This window comes from Acanthaster planci, linkage group LG16 (genome assembly GCF_054643075.1).
Source record: "Acanthaster planci isolate LZ-2023a linkage group LG16, COTS_SCS, whole genome shotgun sequence".
Classification (NCBI taxonomy): Eukaryota; Metazoa; Echinodermata; class Asteroidea; order Valvatida; family Acanthasteridae; genus Acanthaster; species Acanthaster planci.
In genome coordinates this window covers 7,728,383-7,749,635 of record NC_141792.1, presented here as the reverse complement: position 1 = coordinate 7,749,635, position 21,253 = coordinate 7,728,383, and the positions used below count along the sequence as shown (strand labels likewise).

At 42.0% G+C, this 21,253-nt stretch overlaps 1 protein-coding gene across 7 annotated transcripts; it reads left to right on the top strand.

Annotated features, from left to right (window-relative positions):
- The first annotated feature begins 4,197 nt into the window (after window positions 1–4,197).
- On the top strand, window positions 4,198–20,923 carry LOC110986541 (lysophospholipid acyltransferase 5-like). Of its 7 annotated transcripts, none has more exons than XM_087147415.1 (12): window positions 4,396–4,508; window positions 6,826–6,933; window positions 9,780–9,923; window positions 10,383–10,489; window positions 11,048–11,179; window positions 11,719–12,009; window positions 12,582–12,668; window positions 13,534–13,700; window positions 15,845–15,992; window positions 16,269–16,427; window positions 18,072–18,193; window positions 18,972–20,923. In XM_087147415.1, the coding sequence occupies exons 4-12, from the start codon at window positions 10,487–10,489 to the stop codon at window positions 19,003–19,005; spliced, it is 1,143 nt and encodes a 380-aa protein (XP_087003541.1). In that variant the 5' UTR covers window positions 4,396–4,508; window positions 6,826–6,933; window positions 9,780–9,923; window positions 10,383–10,486; the 3' UTR covers window positions 19,006–20,923. The 7 variants fall into 7 exon arrangements, 6 of the variants coding, with proteins under 6 accessions (XP_087003538.1, XP_087003539.1, XP_087003543.1 ...); XM_087147416.1 differs by having other exon boundaries at window positions 4,411–4,428; XM_087147412.1 differs by lacking the exon at window positions 9,780–9,923 and having other exon boundaries at window positions 4,201–4,428.
- Window positions 20,924–21,253: the final 330 nt, after the last annotated feature.

The following is a 21,253-nucleotide window of genomic DNA, read 5'->3' as shown; positions in this document are numbered from 1 at the left end:
GCTAAGGCGTGGGAAATGCAAACAAAATGAGTGTAGCTACCTGGCCGACCCCCCTTCGGTTTCAGTTTGTGGGAAGGAAACGAACGTACCACAAAATGGGAGTAATTGTTCTTTTAATAAAGCCCGATTGCCTTCCTCTGGTTTTGAAACCCAAAACAGCTAGGTTTTTTTAAGCATTTCCAAAATTAGATTTGAAGTAGGCCCTAATGTTTTATTTTGCAAACTTATTTCATAGGTTTTTAACTCGAGTACCTCGCTTGTACAACTCTTCTTTCATTTGAATTTCTGAAATCATGCCAATAAAAGCTTCTAATTCAAAGTTTTCAATGAGCAATTTTTGATGTTTTAAATCCATATCCCGTCTGTATTTATTTAGAATCTGTCATAGACGTGACGACAGATATAAAGTACAAAAGACCATCATTTATGTAGAATTCACCGCACTTAGGAAAACTTGGCCCAGTTCAAAGTACATTGCCTGGGGAGGTTAACCAAATTCGCCGAGGTTTTTAATTTTGGGCAGAAATTTTGTGTTTCTATTGTGTATTCAAGCTTTCCGTTCTATAACCAGTGCAGCCACACACACACCCAAATTAAACTTACAATTTGATGGCCGCTGTCTTTGGAAACATTGAGCAATTTCAATTGCGATATGTCTTCTATATACACACCTTTTGCGTTTACCTTTAGTCCAAGTATTACCATTATGAACCCATTGATGAACCAGACACGTCATTATTTTCTGTCCTCTCAACGAAATCATTGGCGACACCCCCAGCAGATAGTGCGTGTGTGAACAAGGCCGAAATATCAACTAATAAATCAGCCAATTTGGCGTGGGAAAAGCAAATGAAGTCGGGGTTAATTGCCCTATCCGCAATGATAGCGTCTTATCTGTCATTTTTATGGGCCGAGAGTGAGCAGAAATAAACAGCCGGGATTTTGACTTTTGAACTGGATCCCTGTATATATACGTTCATCCGCACGGGCAGGTTTGGCTGGGACCTTTCCGAGGGGAGGGGCCGAGTTGCAGTGAGGAGGGGTGTCGGGTGGATCGTGGATCGGAACTGCTGGTCAAGGCAGAAGGACTTGGTTGGGGTGCAGTTTGGTCAATGCATCCGGAATTTCGGAGTCAATTACCTGTTGGGGGGCTTCTCTTCCCAGTTGAGCATCGCTATCAACAGAACCTCCGCAACGCCTGTTGGGTTAATAGTTATACATGTAATAATGTGAATTCCTCCATGAGCCTTAAATTTATTGCGGGCCCTCCATCTGTGATATTGTAATTTGCAACTGTAAACTTTTCTCCTGTTTCGCCATGGAGCTACAAAACGTTTCACTGACACTATTTATCTGTATTACAGCTGCTGAAGTTTACAGAAATTTAAGCAGTTTCCAAGACCTGGGTCACGGCACGTTGTCGACGTACATGTAGATGTATCAGCGTCTGTTCCCAAGAAGCCAGAGAAGTTTTACCAGAGACGAAAATGCAGTGGGAACATTCAACCACTTCAGTTCAAATATTAGGCTGTGTCCAAAATGTTTTGTTTGTCTGGGCATTGGGAAAAAGAGACGAGACTATAGCAACCTCGGGCAGTTATCATTAAAATGTTTTCATGTTTGCTTTGTTCTTACGTATTCATTGTTCTCTTTAGTCTGCATAAAGGTAGTGTGTCAATATTTGGTGGTGGGGATAGCCACGTACAGTGTTTTATTTTCTGTCGACAACGCAGGCCTCATTTGAATAAGACCCTGGGAAACGTCGTCGCCGAAGCTGGCGGAGAGCACAAGTGGTTTAGAAGATGCCAGGCCCGAGGCCCATCCAACTTTAAAGTTTTCTTCTTTTCAAGCAGGCCTCTCAAGAAAGCATGAGACCTTTTAAGGTGTAGACTGGTTATATGCCTGCTTAACGAAAGCCTATAGGGGTTCACATTCCGAGAGCATTCTTCTGCCGGCACTGTTCCAATGTTGAACAATGCTGGCATACTAACCAAAGCCCCACCGCATGATGCATGGGAGTGACTTGGATATTTCGAAGGGGAGAACTTATCGGTAGCTGAATTGACGAACTGACAACGGTGAAAGTTGGTCAGTTCCGAGCTAGCCTCAAGCAGTATTGGTGATTTTCCCCTAACTCATTTCGTTTTTCCCCTTTCCCCTTCATTTTGCATCCTTTTCCGGGCGAGGGGAAAGCCCCCCTTGCCACCCGCAAGACGCCCCTAGGATGGTGGAATAGCATGGTTGCGGGGACAGAATAACAGGGGACCAATTCTGTCTCACTTCCTTGTTACCAACATCCTGAGAATTATGGCTCTTCAAGACAAACCATTAAGTTCGGCCTGTACACGGCAGCAATGCAGCCTGGGCAACAAGCCCCCCCCCCAAAAAAAAGGGGCCCTAATGTCTGCCACATCCTATCCTAGTCTTCCAAGAAGTAGCCCTCCGTTCGGACTAGAACCAGCACCGTCAATCCATACTCTTTCACTAGTTGGATGAGCTATTTGGTCACCCCCACACCTTTTTGTGGTGAAGGGTGGGGGGGGGCAGATTTGGTGAACTTCTCTACAACCATGTATTCAGTCTTACTTTATAAGGGAAAATTATAAAAGCTTTCAATTACGCCGTTTTAATGTAAGATCATTGAAAAAGGACTCGTCTATGATAAGACGTACTTCTACACCATGATTAGCGCCCCCTAAAAACCACCCCTCCCCACCCCACACACACAATCCAGCTTTCCGAATTTCCACCGCGCCAGGCATTTTTTGAAATGTTAGTTACTCCCCCATTCCTCCAATTCTCCGGAACAAATTTACGCCACTGAACAATCCAACTTTCATTCTTCAGCCACGGTATGAAAAAAATTCATTTGGAGCTGTCCTGCCGTTATTCACATGATCCATTTAAAAAAGCAATTTCTGTTGCGCCCATCAAACTGTTTAGTGAAATTTGACGAAAACAAAATAAAACAAACGAACATTAAAGTAGCGCGAGTCAGAAATCCGCAAAATATAATCCAAAAGCAAATGACAATTTTGAGCCTAAAAAGTACGGTTTTTTTTAAAATAAAAAACAAGTACATAGCGGTATTCCTTTGATTTTCACTTGCTATTTCTCTCATTCACTTCGGTCCCTCACAGAGCAAACAATGATCAGATGGCGTTGTATCCCCAATCGATTTTCGTCCAGCTAACATCGGATCACCAACTTGTGTTTTATTTTCGAAGCCAACAGTCACATTTTTTCGAAGGGGGTGTTTTTTCGCTTTACTGCGAAAGGCGACGCCCGTGCATTTCGCACCTTTTCATACAATGCCTTATTGACACAGCGGCGCGATGTTTACGCGTGCAGCGACGACAATCTATTTCAGTTTCCCTTTATGTGTTTTTTTCCACAGATGATTATTCTGTTGTGTTCCGGAATGTGGTTATTTTCTTAAGCGGCTCGTTTTTCGGCACCAACAGTGAAAAGTGTCGTGCCTGTGTCTTTGTTTTATTATCAGATGTCTGTTGGATTTTATGAGTATTCAGCAAGACTTGTCAATTCTAAGACTAGGTTTCAGACGCAAGAAAATGCATCCGTTGTCCAGGGAGGGCGCAAAACACTTTGAGGCCGCACAGTCATCTTGTGCTGGCTGCCGCCGCCAGGAAGGTTGCACCCCAGTGAATAAAGTCTCACAGACACCAATGACAAATCCTCATGCTTCAATTTTCGTTTAAAATACTCACAACTCTCACGGGTGTTTAGGCTGCACAGAAAAATGATGAGCAACATGTCGTCTTTCAATTTCCTTTCAATTGTTGGTGCGTTGACTGATGACTTTTTGAAAAATTCTCACCTGAAGCAGGCCACCCCTGAAACAAATGATATTTCCCTGATGGGAAAAGTAGCCATTTCGTTAATACATCCCTATGCTTAATGGCTAAATAGTGCCACTTTCGGATCCGATTGCATCCAAATTGTTCAGAATGGAGCCCCTTAGTCCGGGCCAGAGGCTCAGTGCTATATTTCTTCAATTACACAATTCCACTGCTCTCAAGTCTCAGAACTCTCATTCAGAATATCTTGAATGTGTGTATATATAGGTTTTACAACGAGCGAACGCTCCATGCATGCTGGTCTGTTGGACGTCAGAAGGGGGCGCACTTCTTCATCCACACGTTAAGATTAGCAAACATAGCTAGGCGGGCCTGCGAATGCGATACACATGTATTACGTATGGCATGTACTGTAATGAATGTACACCGTTACACGCATTCTTGCAAATCAAAGCGAGATAACTGAGTTGATAATGTAACGATTTTTATTTGCCGTTGAGAAAGATGGAAGGATCAGGCAACGTTCCACCGGATATTTTGCCGGTTTCTGGTACCAGTTGGCGTGGGGTAGATTTACCGGCCTTTTTTTACCTGCTGACGATGTTAGCATGTGAGTGCCAAGCCCAGGTTGGACGACGTTTTACCATGGTCCAACCAACCGGGCAGGTGTAACTTCAAGGTGTATATGTAGTGAGCGCCTAGCTGAGCTAGTCAGCGTGTAGTATGTTTAGGGGCGAGGGGTAGGCTACGTTCATTTAAGTGACAATACATGCCTGTAATACAGTCTGACTCTTTGTAACTTTAACACTTTAATACTATTAATAAATACTTGTAAACCATGTAAACGGGTAAAAAGCAAATTCAGACACTCTGAAGTCTGATGTATTGAATTTTCAAGTTTTCTTTAAGAAAATAAGAATAGGCCTACTACATACATGACATTTTTACCCATCGTAAAACTTGTAAAATGGTGTATCACCATGATCACTCGGCCATCAGAAGGTGATGACATAGGCCTAGGCCCCTACATGTCCTAAAACACTGTTGGCCAACCATGTCGAAATGTAAAAAAAGGTGATTCACACGGTCCAAGTTACTCAGGCTACACAAATGTCAAATTCATGCAAAGGGTCAGGGTGTGAGATTTTCATGTGTGGGGTTCTCCATTTTTTCATTCCTTTTACAGTAGAGGTGCACATCACAACTCGGGGACTGTCCCTGTATTCGGAGAAGTCCCTTAAAAGGAAACATTTTTACCCCTGGTGTGCTTGGGTCAGAAACATCCACACGATATTATTGATATTTTCTGCCATATTTTCAATTCATATTTAGTTTGTTAAGTTGTTTTTATGAAATTTGTGCCATGTCACTTGATTAACGTAGCCATAAAAATTAATTTTCAGAAATTGATCAGATCGCATTCAGATTGATTGTTTTAATGTGATCTTCTCCCCATCCTTTATGTGCCATTGCAGACTCCTGCTTGTAATGCTAGAAAAAAAAACGCTAGACGTTTATTTTAAACAGCAGCCTTGGATGTTTTCTTCAGTTGAATCCAACTACAGCAATAAAAGGATCCCCAGAGCAATGGTAGGATCACCAAACCCACTGGAAAAAAATTGCCCCCATCTATGGGGACATTCTCTCTTTCCGGGGACGGATTTTGTCCTTGAATATTGACTTCTCCAAATAAAGGACAGTCTCCAAGTTGTGATGTATGCCTCTACTGTTTTATAACGAAGTCTACCAGGCTATAACAGTTTGTCTGGTCCCTATAACTTTGTTATAACAAGACTTGACTGTCACGATTATGGTAACTACATTATAGGCCTACGTGCTATTTGGCACGTCGCCCTGTTGGGTGTGATTGGCTGATCTGCATGATTGCCTGATTGGTTTGCATGAGTGGTTAATTTGGCATGGAATCTCCAATGTTACTTCCCGTTTTTGAAGTAATCTCATTCAACCGTGACCATGAATGAGAGAGGAGAGGCAATTGGTTGATCGCGGAATTGCCAACAAACTATGCTTTAGGATCAACCGATTGTGCAAATATCAAGCAGTCGCACATATCGACAGATCGCGCCCCACCGCTGAGCTGTTCTACTATTGTTGCCAGGGTTGTTGCCAAGACGGCATGATAGCTGCACTTTATCCGCAGCCACACGGGAAGTTTTCTTAAACACAAGCATTCTGCTACTTTATACTCTGTTTCAGGGAATGAAAACCTTTTGGACATCCCTATCCATTGGGCTAAATGCACTGAAAAGAGCCTGTAACACACATTTAAAGTTACCCAAGCTTCTCCGGACTATTGAGGTTGCTGTTACTCATTAGCAAATAAACTAAGAAGGCTATAAATGCCCTATAAATAGTGCCATAAGCGTAAAAAATGAGGTTAACTCAGATACAAATGTGCGTTGTGAGGTTTCTTTTTAAAAATGTTTGCTGCTGTTCTTTAAGTTAGCTTTTATATAGCATCTTGTCTTGTTGATTAGCTGCCCAGGCATGTGTAGCACTGTCTGACAGCGGACCAACCAGATGATCTGTCAAAGTTAAATTGGCAAATCTCCAGCTCAGCAAGGAATCATCTCTGTTTTTTATATTACACGAGAGCCAACAGTATTGCTGTATCAGATGTCAGTCTTGAAATTTGGAGATTTTACTCAGTCATTTTCCTTTCAAAAGCGGAAAGAATAGGGGAAAAAATGGGGAAATAATTAACTAATTTTCTTTCTCTGACTAGCCTGTAACATTTTTAAGATTAACCATGGATTAACAAACCAGATTATGAATTGGGCCTCTATGATATATATTTATAAATACTGTCTTCATCTATACATGTGTACTGTCATGTATTTGGCCTAGTGTAGCTCAGCGATGCATAGCACAGAGCCGTTTTAGAGTACCTGGAAACTTTTGCTTGTTATTCAAACTGATTTCAGATTATTATCACGCTGCCTGATTTAGTATACTGCCGTCTTTCCTGTTCGGCATTCTTTTATAGGTTATCCGTTGGCATATATCTCGCGGACCTATTTGCATGGGCAACCCTCGTCAGTCAAGCATGCCTACTTCATCCTCTGCGGCCTGGTTCTGATGTTTGCTAACTTTGGTGAGGAGTGCAATGAGTTGGGTTCCAAGACCTGAACTCAGCAGTGTTGTCACCGTGTCCATCACAGGTGCTTGCATATAAGCCCATTGATGAACAGTGACAGAAGAACGTGCTTGTTATTTGAATAGCTTAGTTTTCTAAAAGACCAGGGCCCAATTTTATGGCGCCGCTTACCGCAGAATTCCACACTTGCAATCTCAATGCTGCGCTAACTGCGCAAGCAGAAAAATTCCTCGCTAACCCGTGAAATACGTTCGCCATAAGCACAGAATTTTCTGCTGTGGTAAGCGCTGATTTTTGGCTTGCGGTAAGCAGGGCTGTGAAATTGGGCCCAGATGACTAGTGAGCAGAGCTGTATATTGAGGCTGCATCCAAATCTGTTGTCTAGAGCGAGGTCTAGGTCTGGGTCTTCACTCCATTGGGAATATGCAGAGACGCGCAGACAATAGACCTAACTGTAGCTCTGGAAGCCTGTTTTGGACACGGCCTGAGAGTAGTGCCAACGTCAGACTTTGGAACCAAAATGGCTGTTCATTATGTCTGCAGTACAGGATGCAGCTGTTGTGTCCCTGTGCCCTGAAGCATGATCCACCATTTTGGTTCCAACAGTTGAGACACTCATGTCGCAACTCTCTGTTATAAACAGCTCTGCTTGCGAGGACTTTTGATGGACTCGATTAGAACTCTGCAAACTTGGAGGACTCATTCATGCTGAAATCTCAAATGGACCACACACTGATGTGGTGCACTGATAACTCAATCTTCCACTGTCAAGACTCGCTGACCCTCCCCCCGGAGATCCTTGTAATAGTTTTGTAGGATTTTGCAGGATTCAGGAAGGTAGATCCCAGCATGTAACTTTACATGGGGCTTAATGCTACTAGAAAGTCACAGTCTAGAGAGTGTGCCATTGATAAAGCTGCCTTGTAGGAAATTTTAGAAGACTCGTGACAGTTTCTCAGCAAGAATGCCTGCTGCAGAAAGTAACTTGTAGTACATCTCCTGTAAGTCGCTGTTCTGACCCCAGCTTAAGTTCGTGATCAGAATTTTACTTTGGAAAATCTTTTATGCAACTTTCTACTCTTCACTGTACAAAAAAATAACATTTCCCTCATTGGAAAGTTTATATTTGAAAAAATATATTTAATGCTTCATTTTAGAAGTGAAGCCAACACTTGCCCTGTTAAAAAGAAATTTGCAAGAAAACTGCTCCCTGAAATGCTGTCATGAAATGAAATAACAGATCTTCAAAAGAATACAAAATGCCCCCGCCATGGACAAAACCCTGGGTGCTCTGACTTGATGACATCATTCTTTTGCTCATAAATATGCACATTTTCATTAGCATAAAACACCAAAATGCTCTTGTAGTGCCACAACAGAAATTAAAATTTGATTACAAACAACGAGGTAAGTACTCAACTCACATAAAAGAATTTCCATTGCACCGGCCCCTTTTAAGATTTTTTTGGCAAGGAGTATGACCTAGTTTACTTATGTCGGCTGACGAGAGAATTTTGTGCAACCTTGACTAGCATCAACATTGTGAAGCAACTAATCCCTGGTCGTGTCTACGAGACAAAATTTTCTTTTTTTACCTTACTTGGAACAATTCATTAGTCAGGAAATCAGGCTTTGCACGAACATTGGATTACTCGCAACTGCTGAGATAGTGTGCCAGTGTGCACGCACCGTCGCCGTGGGTTTACACGCTGCAAATGCACTCATCATGAATGTACAAAAAAGTGTAGTAGGAAGAACATGCTTTTCACCGTCCTAGAAAGGCACTTCTTTTGGTTTGGGTCTACAGGGCCTTGTGTGTAGACAATCGAAAATCAAAACAAACTCTGATCAACTTATACTCCCACTCTTCAGCTTTAGAACAGAACTCTCCAGAATTTCCACCAAGGACAGATGAAGCCCTCCTTCATGGGCATTTCATCAGCCGATCTGAAGTCATAATTTTAAAACTGAAAGAGTGTTTTCTTTACATTTTTCACCAGAGAATTAAACTTCCACATACATGTCGTTCCGAAGCCAAAAAAAAGCCAGCTTATACCTCATGTGAACCTGATGTCACGAAACATTCATAGCAAACAATTTTCCAGAGCTGCCGTGCATTAAGCCATTGCAAATTTTCCATGGAAATATTCATGTTCGTGCATGTGAATCCCTGCTAAAAACTATCCAGCCACAATAGACGCCTGTCAAACTTTTAAAATAATTAACCATCCAGTATTTGGGTGGTATGTATCTTGGGAAAAGATTTTATAGAAATAGTCAAGGGCAGCCCCAGACCCAAGTCTCTTTTTTTGGGGGGGGGGATTGAAGAATTGTTTGTTTGGGTGTTTGTCTGTGTTACCCTGTGTGACTTTTCTGATGGTTGAGGCTAACTTTTGGACTTTTAACACATTTTTAAGGAAGGGAAATAACATTTTTCCAAGAGAGTGTCTTTCTCTTGTTATTTTGAAAGTCCGTGTTCCATTTTCCCCGGGGGAGGGGGATTATGCCTCATTGGTCCCTCCTCCTGATTGGCCAATAGAAATACACTTAGTGGCCAGAAAGCACTGAATCCAGGATTTGTATCCATGCTTGAGTTTCTGCAGTCTTGGCAAAATGTTAGACTAGGTGTTCCATGTGCAGATCTGTGTTTGTGTATGCTCACTTCCACTGTCTGAAGTCATGCTAATCAAGACAAGTGGACATCAACTGATTTTTCTTTGCCAAGTTTGTTTTCCATCTTTTGCCGCCAACAAGCCAATTAAAATGAAATCCAGCCTGGCATTTTGACAGGATGACACAAAGCCGACAGTGAATTAATACACACCAATAACTTTGCATTACAGTGTAGAGCTGTGGCCTCGATGTTCGGGTGTAATCGGTGGGAATTGCCGCATCTGGTCATTGGCACCACCTCCTAAAATATTCATGCATGCATGCTGTGATATCTTGCATTCCATCCTGCCTGTGCTGATCAACTAGTCCTGCTGGTAATGCTGAATTATTCATGATTTAATGATTACTATTCATGAAAGCGCACTCCTGTGTGGAACCACAGTTGCTTGCATCTTAACACGCACATGCCAGTATAGGTTTCTTTTTTGCTTCTGTGTATTTTTAGTTCCACCTTTGCCCTCTAATTGGATTGTCTTCTGGATTCAATAAAAACTTGTTTATTTGCATTAATTATGTTCACTTTGCACGGATGTACTAATTAATGGCTGTAACTTGTCAAGCTCTCAAGTAATTATTCATACACAATGACTATTTATATTCATTGAATATTCATATGCATATACAGTATGCTTGTTCATATATGCAATTTTTTTCTCCCCAAGCATGCGTCACAAAACCACCTTGCACACTGCCCCTGGACCTGTCTGCTTACTTTTCTTCTGATCTTTAGGCATTCTTACATTTCATTCCAATCATACGTTTGCGTCATTCAGGATACGGCGTCATCCACTCAGCAATCTCGGTCCTGGCCAACTATGCCCTGCTAGTCACGGTAGGGGGCAGTCAGCTGTCTGTGGTATTGTCTTTCATTTTCAACATGGTAAGTCATGTCGTTATAAGGGATCTTGTGTAACATCCTGTTCTAGTCACCGGCGCCCGCTCCTCCCTCTCCCCGTTGACATTCAGGCGATGAGTTTGCACAGCACAGTTTTCGTTTTCGGAATCCTTCTGCTGTTTATTGAATTTAATGATGCGTCTTCTTTACAATACGAGGTGCTGGTAGATCTGGCAAAAAACAAGGTTTGAGTTTTCAAGAAGACTGTTGGATACCAATCTTGAAAATATCCACCGGCAACATTGCCGGCTTAAAGTGTGCACTAGTTTCAACATGTGCCAAGGACCGTTTTCATTGTGAATAGTCAGTTCTAGCATTCTGATCAGCCAAGGACTAGCAAAGGAACAAAGAGAAGTAAACATGGACCATCTGCTACAGTGAAGATGCAAAATCTTTCGTAATTCCTCAGCATTTCTTACTGAAAGCATTGTTCTACTGTAATGAAACAAGTCTTGTGGATCTCGTGGAGTATGTTAGTACTGTAGGGTATTTTCTGCCGGTTTTTCCTGATATTTAAAAAAGAAAAAACAAACTTATTTCCAGGCCTACCTGTTGATTGCCTACGTCCTCCTGTCCACGGACGGCTATGACCTGATCTGGACCACGCCCCACTGTATCCTGACAGTCAAAATGGCTGGCACGGCCTTTGACCTGTATGACGGCCACAAGAAGGAGGTAAACTCAGCCAATCTCTCTCGCTCTGACCCCAGCTACAGTCAATAAGCATTATATGCAACGAGTCACCTAGTTTTAATAGCCCCTTGGTTACGGCTCTACACAAGTAAGGCTGGTTATCATTTTATTCAAATCAAGTATACAATTACATGAACAGAAAGGAAACCATTTCAACTACGAAACGCAGATAAATTTGTTCATTGTGGCTTTGGACAGAGTCATCTATAAACCCTGGTTTTTATTTACAATAATCCTTGCAAAGTTTCAACTCATTTTGAGGCTATTTAAATTATTCCTTTGAAGTGCATTGTTACAACTGCTATTCTTTTGGACATTCAAACTCCCAACCTTCATCCAGTAAAGCGTCAAATATTCAACTATTTGATCACATGTCAGTCAGGTCAGGTCAGTCAGGGACCATCGGTCAACTGCTGATCGAATTTGCCTGGTACCCATGATGGACGTTTTGCGTCGGTTACCAAAGGGCAGTTGACCAGTGGTCGACAAATGGTCCCTAATCAAACCTGTGATAATTGCAGGAGGTGCTGAGCCTGGAGCAGAAAAAGTTGAACATCAAAAGGGCGCCCTCACTCCTGGAGCTGGCCGGATACACCTATTTTATCGGTGGGTGTTTTGCTGCTCCCATTTTCTCCATCCGGCCCTACCTGGAGTTCACGGAGGGGAAGCTGGCCGACAACGACCGGGCACTTCCCCCCGACTGCATCCGGCCTGCCCTGGGGAGGCTCGGGGTGGGCTGCGTGTACCTCGTGCTGTACACGCTGCTCTCCCCAGTATTTTCCAACGCCTACCTGATGTCTCCAGAATTTGCGGTAGGTGGAAGCGTGGCCAGCCCCTCGCAGGCCGAACGCTATACTCTTGAGTATGGGCAATTCACAAAATGACAACCAAATGTTTGCTTGGAGAATACCATGTTTCGAGGATACCACGTTTCAACTTCAACAACATCCTCCACATAATGTTGGAGTTCATCGACCATTTTTTTCTTCGTAAATTCAAATGGGTCTGGAAGCGTTATAGATTTTAAAAAAATCTTACTTCCCGGAAAAAGTTGTAACTTTATAGTAAACCACACCATCCAAAACATGGTTCTGTTATATAGTCTGTGGTACTTTAAAAATAGATGATTAAATTCTGCAAATTACCAGCTAAACAAATAGAAATAGTTGAAGTCAAATTCAGTAATAGTTCCATCTCAAATTGAACAGGTCAGGCATAACGGGGACACAAAAACGTCACACGTTTGGACCCTGAATTTATAGAACGACCCCCTTCCTAGCTGATGGTTCAGCTCTCTCCATCCCCTCCTGGATTTGTCCTTCCTCTGCCCCCCTTTCATCCTTTGCTTTCTCAAGTTTTGCATTCAACGTTCTTGCTTTTGCAGAGTTTGTCCTTCCTGTCCCAAATGTTTGTGGTGATGTGCTGGGGCAAGGTGGCTATCTCCAAGTACTCTGTGATCTTTCTTTTTACAGTAAGAAAGTCACTGGGCCTTCAGTGGAGAGTGCTTATCACTTTGATTTTTTTTTTCTCTGGTATTTCATTCTGCTGAGGCACTTAAGCTAAGTTGTGGTCTGGAATCTGTTGCAGGTATTTTACTGTAATCCTTGAAGAAGGACCTTTGTGTTTTAGTCAACCTTATTTACAAAATTTGTTTTGCTAGTTTGATTGGTACTTTGGTGATTCTTAGTTTTTATGCTAATGCATTTCCATATTCATGGAAAAGCTGTGATGTCATCTTAAGGAGAAAATTTTCTTTGTTTTTCTCAGAAATGTTTTTAATGAGATAATTTAGGATTCCAGTTTTGAATAGAAAAACATATAGAATAAACAGCGCCCACACTGATGGACATCACAGCAACAGCGCCCTCGGTTGTCCAGAAACATGGACAATATCAAACTATTTTTTTTGCATTTTTCAATACATCTGATCCCAAAAGACTTGAAACTGTTTGTTACACTTTTAAGCCGAGTACAGTGTGTCTCACAAAAAGTCATCACCTGGACTTTTAACTGTTCAAAATCCTCTTCAAAATATAACAGAATGCCAGTGATATAGAGTATTTTGTCTTTGTAAAATGGCTTTGCAAATTCTTCCCTGTTACTCAAACTCAGTACCAACTAGCAACCTACCTCTGTCCCTAGCAACTAAACAGCAGGGAAACAAAGTCGGGATTATTTTATTCAAAATTCAACACAAAATGAAGTTACAACTAGCCAGAAACAGAGGCCAAGAATACCTTCATGTCAGTTTATGATTTCAACTCCCAGGGAAAATCTGAGTTTGCCTCACTGCAGATCACTTCATCATTTCCCCCTCCCCCAACCCACCCGTTCAGGAGGGCGTTTGTATCATGAGCGGATTCGGCTACAACGGAAGAGACAAGAACGGCAACGTGCTGTGGGACCGCTGCATCAGCTACAAGCCCATGCAGTTTGAGCTGGCTACAACCTGCCGGGAACTTGTCAAGTCGTTCAACATCTCAACCAACACCTGGGTCTCCAGGTAGGTAGAATGGACAGGGAGTTAAGTGTGATGGGGTGGTTTCAATTCTTTTAGTACATTGAAACTGGCCAGGGAACCGGCTATTAAAATGGACTGAGCTGGCACTATAAACAGCGAACACTGGTACGTGCTCACTCCATTACTGCAGACGAGTCTCATCCGGCCAATGAGCTCTTCCAAATGATGAGGCGTAAATACAGATCAATTCAGGGACGCACTAGGTGATCAAACCGCTCATTTTATAACACTGCAGTCAGGTTCCTGAATGGGAATTTTAAATAAATTTTAAATATATGTAGGTTTTTTTCTTTTTGTTTCTAATTTTAAATCTTAACCTAATTTAATAAAAAATAGATTGTGATTGTGCCTTTTGTGAATATTTTAGATATACATGTATTTTAGGTTTTTACTTAGCGAGCAGTCAGGTAATTTCTGCTATTTGTACTTTTTATGAATATATAGCAATAAATTTCTATTCAAATTCAAACGGCTTATCAGCAACCAACCTTACAATAACAAATTCAGCTTTTTTAACTGGGAACACCAAAGCAGGAGTTTTTGTTCGGATTCAGGGGTCATGTTTATTGCCAATTGGGTTAAACACTACTCGGCTGTCTTTCATCATCTGGGAAAAAAGTACCCACATGATGGGCTCTGGACCAATTAGAGAGAACCACCTGTCATAGGTATTTGTGAATGGTACTACCTGTAATGGTATGGTATGTCCCGTTTATATAACCCCAATGCTGTCCTAAGCTCAGCCACTGCTGGACACCAACAGCTTATTTTCTGTTCTTCACTTTCAGAGGAACATCAGCTGCCATGTTTAAGTTGTAGTGGCTAGGCTCTATCTACCCTCCTCAACCCTTCAAAATCCTTCAAAATTTCTTACTGGATTTTGAAAGATCTAAAAGGATTAGTGTCAAGAGTGTGTCTCGTGTGTTCCACAAAACCCTAGTCCCAAAAATAAGACAATCTAAGTATGCATGACCTCCAGAAAGAGCACAACATGATGGAATCATTGCCCTTTTCAAGATCTCAGTGTTAGTCCAAATAGCACTGGTATGATATTATCAAGCACTATTTCTTTCTATGGACTCTTGTGTATAACGTGAAGCCTAGCAACTTCTGGAAATCAAGTTGTGCGTACCGAGGGTTTGCCTGAGAACAAGTTAAAGGGAAGCTGGGTACTTTTCCCTCAGTCATATTTTTAACTTTCAAAAGATCTGAGAGCCAGTCCGGAAGTAATTACATGTAGCATGTTGGCCATGCTGGTCTGTGTTCAGACCCTGTGTGGTCACAGTTTCAAGAACTGGCCTCGATCTATACTGGGCAAATTTCCTACATCTGCAATGACTTCATGTCTGAGTAAACTGGCTACCGGCTGGGTCTAATGCATCGGTCTGTTGCAAAATGGCTCAAGTCACTACTCACTGGTTGCCAGGGAGTACCAAAGTGTGACGTCATTATGAACCAGGAAGTGTTGTGTAAATGAATGGAGTATAGATGCTTGTTGGTTCACGCCCTGGTTACAAGTATGCCTAGCATCACCTATGACTGACGTCCTAACTTGCAATCCCCCATTTGTTTAGTACACTCATGCAAAGTCAGGGAAGTTTGTAGAAGTATTGAACCTGAACTTAGCAGCTGTGCATGACCAGTTGTGGTTACAAATAGTGCTCCATGGGATGGCCTCAGAGTGTTGAAAAATATGAGGTTAAAGTAAGAAATATTGTACAGATACTTTGCAAATGGCTTTTGTAAATCGGTATTTGTGGGGTTCTGTTTTTATATCAAAAAAGAGAACCATATCTTGCCTTTTTTTAAAAATTGAAATTTTCAACCTATCTGCCCTGAGCAGAAGAACCCCCTCATAGGTTGAAAAAAGCTATGTTGGTGGGGAGTATCCATTTTGTTGGTAGCGACGTGACGATGACGCGTGCAGTTCGTAGTTGTTTGTGAACCAGCAAAGGGCAGTTCCCACCAAAGGAGCCTCCGTTGCTAGGAAAATTGCGCCCTCTCTTGTTCCAACTCCTGCCCCATAATTACAACCATCTTGATTAGTAGTTAAGTTGCTGAATGGATGATGAACGCCGATGGATACTTTTCTATCTTTGTTCATTTTGTCTCCATTCCACCTGTAGGTATGTCTACAAAAGACTGAAGTTTCTCAACAATCGTAACGTTTCCCAGCTGGCCGCGCTTCTCTTCCTGGCTGTTTGGCACGGTTTCTACGTCGGCTACTACGTAGGCTTCTTGCAGGAGTTTGTCGTCTTCTTCATTGAAGCCAAGGTCTGTCAGAGCTCCTCCTCAGAACTTGGAAAAGAAGTGCATGGAGGTACCTCCCTGTGAGAGAAATGTCCAATTTTGCGCACAGGTGTGACTCTTTTTTCCCAGGATGTGCTGCCATTGACCTCTCCTTGGTAGCTCCTTGCATCGGTAGTGAACTGTATTTTAAAATCTTTCTTTCTGGAAATTCCCCAACGGATCAGTATCATTCAAATTTCTGAAACAGTGATGGTTATCGGGGGATTTTTTTTTTACATGGTCTTTGCTTTTGTTATGTAGGTTGTGGAAATCAGCCAGCGGTACCCACCCCTGGCCCGAGCCGCTGAGGTGCCCCCGATCAAAGTCTTCCTGTGGGTTTGTTTCAAGGCCTGGAACCTCTTCGTCATGAGCTTTGCGCTGGTACCTTTTGTGCTACTGCGGTGGAGAAGAACTCGCCTGGTAAGTCCCGACGGACTGTCTATTAGGCATTGTCATTGGGAAAGACCACAGTGCCACACACAGCTTTAACCACTTCCTACCGGGGCAGCTATCAATGTTGATGATGTTTGGCCGGGATATTTATCATTTTTTTCTGTTTCAGAATTCTTCAAAAATTCCTATCTTCATTCACTTGACACTTACAAACACGTGAAGGACTGTCTGGTGTCCACTCTAGCCTGACAGACAAAATCTATTGACGCCTGAGTATTTCAGTCAGGCCTGCAGCCTTGTAAAAAGAGCCCAGATTGTGTGGTGTTGTATAACGTGCTGCTGACCTCTTTTCAATAGGGGCTAGATTAGCATGCAGCAGTGCTGTTTGGCTCATCGCTGCGGTGGTGGAGCGCTTTTGTCCCCGGTGGTAATCCGCTCATTCTAAATGCCCCAAACCTAGGTATACTGTTTCAAAACAAGGCTGGATTATCTCCACTTTTGAGAGAGAAAAAATGTCGGTAATTCCCAGCAGCCGGGTCTTTTGTTACAAGGTCCTGTTCCCTTTGTCCGAGTTGGGAGACCCCGGCCACGCATATAAAGCATACGTATCTGGATCTGGAATCCCCGGCAGGGAGTGGTTAACACAGTTGCCAATTAGCCCTTGGAGCTTTATAAATTTGCAAAAAGTATGAGAAATATGCCGAGACAGCACTCAGTGCTAGATCTGAACGATAACAATTGTAGATGGCACAAGTTGGGACCGTCATGCCATTTGGTAAAGGTGAACTTGCAAAAAAGACTCCCCCTCTTAAGTTTACAACAAACAATGCTCAGCTGTTGACCAAACACTTGCATACAATTAAAGCTGTACGGAGTATGTAAGGATACTGTGACGATGTGCGCAATTCTGGTCAATGCGCCTTGGCCAAGCAGGTGGACTGACCACTACTACAAAATGAGGTCACTTGTGGACGTGATGGGCACAGAACTTTCTGAGACAAAGGGCCGTGTATGTTTCGCACGGATCTGGATCCAGATCAGTGATCCTAACGCTGGTTTACACCATCCATTAGGCGAGTTTTGGTGTCCATAAACCAATAACGGATCACTGATCGTGATCCAGATCCCTGTGAGACAAACACGGTCCCGATTTCACACCAGAGGAATAAACATGCCGAGTAGAGTATTGCATAGTCCTTAACCCTCCTATGCTGAAGTCACTCTTTGGGTCACTTGGTAAATGCCTCAATGAAGCACAGCTGTGTAGTGTTGTGCACTGCACCAACAGTCCCTCACAGGAATATCAGATTGCACTTTTGTGCTGCCCAACAACTGTGATTCACTGTTTCATGTGCATTATTGTGCAGTAAACCAAATGCAGTGAAGAGAACTGCACAAAAGACCCTGGGTCATTTTGTGCTGGCAATCTACTGCATACTCACTGAACCTGTGCATGTTTGAGTTCCATATAGAAACTACATGCGCACCAGTGACTGTGGGCATTTGTGCACATTTGTGCTGTAAAACCAAAGGAGGGTTAATTTCCTTAATTTGTTTAATAAGTATTATCAATCTTTCTCCCGCACCGTGCCCATATTCCCCGACCATCTTCCGGTATTGTATCAAGCTTCAAACCTTCTCGTGGAATTCTTTTGTGCTCACTCTGTGTAGGTTTACTCGGCTATGCACTACATCCCTTTCTTTGTCTACGCGGGGATTTTGCTCCTCTACCAGTTTGCCATCTTTCCGCAACTCAAGAAGATGGAACGCAAAGCGGAAGCCGCTGCACCTACGTAAGCATGTTTCATGAGTGGGTCAGCTTCAGAGTTCCACACTGTGGGCGGGGTTAGATGGACCAGTTAAAGGAGGGAGGGAATGCACTGATGATTTGTGGCTGACATAATTTGTAAGCTGTGATGAGTTGCAGCTTTATTCGCACAAGACCAGCCGTCCCAATATGAATGGTTGAACAACTTGCAAGCAGTAAGCCTCATTTTATTTACTAAAAAAGTAACTAGAATTTGTTGGTGAACCGGCATTGGGCTCTCATAACCGATGGGTCTCAACATCTAGCCAGGCCACATGGACTAGAGGACCCATTTCACCCTGACTCTTCTCATACCAATGCGCATGCAGGTCAGTTTCAGGAATAAAGCTTAACACTGCAAAAGAATTTTTTCAAATTAATGAAGCAACACTTTAACCCAACCCCCCGGGGTGTATGTAAAATCATTTTGAAATTGGAGGATTGAGGACTGTTGAGGTTTTAAAGAATAAGTGTAGGTCTGATACCATATTCCAAATACGCTGTGATTAGTTGATGCTACGTGAATGATGTCAGTCAGATGAATGATCTAATGAGAATGTTTTATGTAGAAAGTCGACCATGAATTTTAAGCATCAGTAGTTTCAGGACCAAAGCTTAGTGACATAATATGTCAGAAATAGTTCCTCATATTGACAAAATGTCTTGCTTATGGACACAAGTGCTGATGGGACTCATACCTCTCTATGTGAATTCCACTGTCTGAACTTTATGATCGTAAACGTTCACTTTCCATTGCACTGCAGGGGTCACGATTCAGAGACTTCAAAGGCAGAGTAAAGAGATACCTGTAGACTCATGAGGGCGTCCTACTGCAGCTCATCTCAACTCCAAGTTGCTCAGTGAAAAAATTACCGTCTCACAGCGAATGAAATAGTTGAGTGTTTTAGAAACTTGGCTTAAGCTAGTGTTTTTAAAACTTTTATGCATGTACATCATCAGTTTTTATCCATAGTCGGCCAGTGTTTGGCTTTTGTCTTTAAACTCAACAATTTTTTTATCATGTATTTTCCTACAGTGCTAGTGTCTTAAATAAAAATCTGATTTAAAGAAAAACAGAGCATATACTTGTGGACTTTTGAATTCAGGGCAGTTCAGATATTATAAATATATATTGGAAAAGTTTCAAAAATATTGGAAAATTAAGGTACAGCGCCATTTATGTAATAGTTCAGTTGCCTCCAAAGGCTTAGCTAAAAGCATAGCTGTGTGGAAATTTACATTGAAAAATATGTATTTTATGGTATTATATAGTATATACTTTCCAGAAATTTTGCCTTGAGGTTAATAACGTTTCTTAGGATTGGACAGAGTGTGCCCTGAGTTTATTGACAGGTAAACAAGTTATTCAAATTTTTCTTGGCTAGTAGTGGCTATAAAGAAGTGTCTCTTTTTTTATAATCATTCATTCACTATAGGGTGCTCCTTAACCACTTCATTGCGAGACAAGTGAACACAATCTGACTGTCTGTGTATTTACACACAGAGGTGCCTTAAAGTATCACACTTGCCTCGACACACCTTCGGGTGACATCTAAATATGCTAATCCCCCATTTTTTTGTACACACACACACCCACACTGAAGTGTGTCTTTGCCTGCAACTGGGGACCCTGTATTTTTCTTTTTTTGTTTGTAATGTACTTACTTTTTTGGAAGACCACCCATATGTTTTGTACACAGTTGTCAATCGGGGACTCTCTGTCAATCGGGGACCTTATTGTCCTCTATTGTTCAGGGTCCCCAATTGAATGCAGAAACAAACTCACACACACTGAAGTGTGTCTTTGCTTGCAACTGGGGACCCTGTATTTTTCGTTTTTTTGTTTGTACATGTACTTACTTTTTTAGAAGACCACCCATATGTTTTGTACACAGTTGTCAATCGGGGACTCTCTGTCAATCGGGGACCTTATTGTCCTCTATTGTTCAGGGTCCCCAAATGAATGCAGAAACAAACTCACTCACTTACCTTACATACCTACTGTGGACATTCCTTTCTTTTCGTGTAGCTAAGATAACTCCGTGAAAATGCGTGTTTTTCTTGAACTGGGAACACGATTTTCTGCTGGCTTTTTGTACGAGGTTTCTTTGACTGTTCCTCTTCCTTTTATGACGATGACCCTGACCCTAAAATGCCTCTAAACGTCTTTTTCAGAGAAGGGGAAACATCCTGTGGACATGTGTACGTCCACATGTAATATGATGGTGCATAAAGAAATATGACACCAACTGTCAAAGTGACTGTTGCAAATCAGTGTTTGTGGCAGTTGGTTACGAATTGTTGTACCTGGAATCAATGGTTGCCCCCAAATTTTATACCCAAGTCAACTCATGCCCAATTCAACTCATACCGGAGTCAACTTGTACCCACTAATTGAAATTTGGGTGCACGCTGTCATAATGAACAGCATTAATTATGAATGAGAAGGATTCCCGAGTGCTACTATTAAAATGATTGTATATCAAAAGTTGACAGTCATATCTTGCTTGCTGTCAATCAAGACTGGTTTTACTGTTTTGGCCAAAATAGTAAAACCAGTCTTGGGGCAAGACTACTTTATTTGGCACAACGGATACCCAGCAGGTGTAATTTTGTGTTTGTTTGAGAATAGTAAATAAATCATCTATTTTTCAGAAATATATTTTAATGTGTGATCGAGTGAATAAACGGACTACAAATTAAAAATCTGTGCAAATCAGGGAGGTGTACTTTGTCTTTGCGTATAATTTGTGATTTTCTGTGTAATACAAATGAAAAAAATGAGAGATTGCAGTGTAAATACCCATTCAGATCTCTGGGGACTTTGGAAGTTTGGTGGTGTTATCGATATCATCCAACCCCTTTTAAGAACAGTACTACTAGTCGTTTAAAATTTAATACAGTGAAATGACGAAAAAGGGGTTGCAATCTTTTGAGTCTTAAAAAGGTGACAATTTCGAGGAGTGGAGTTCATTTCATCATGTTTCTCGCTGACAGGTTCTAGTTCCTAATTTACATAACGATCCTCAACCCCTTCGGCATTCGC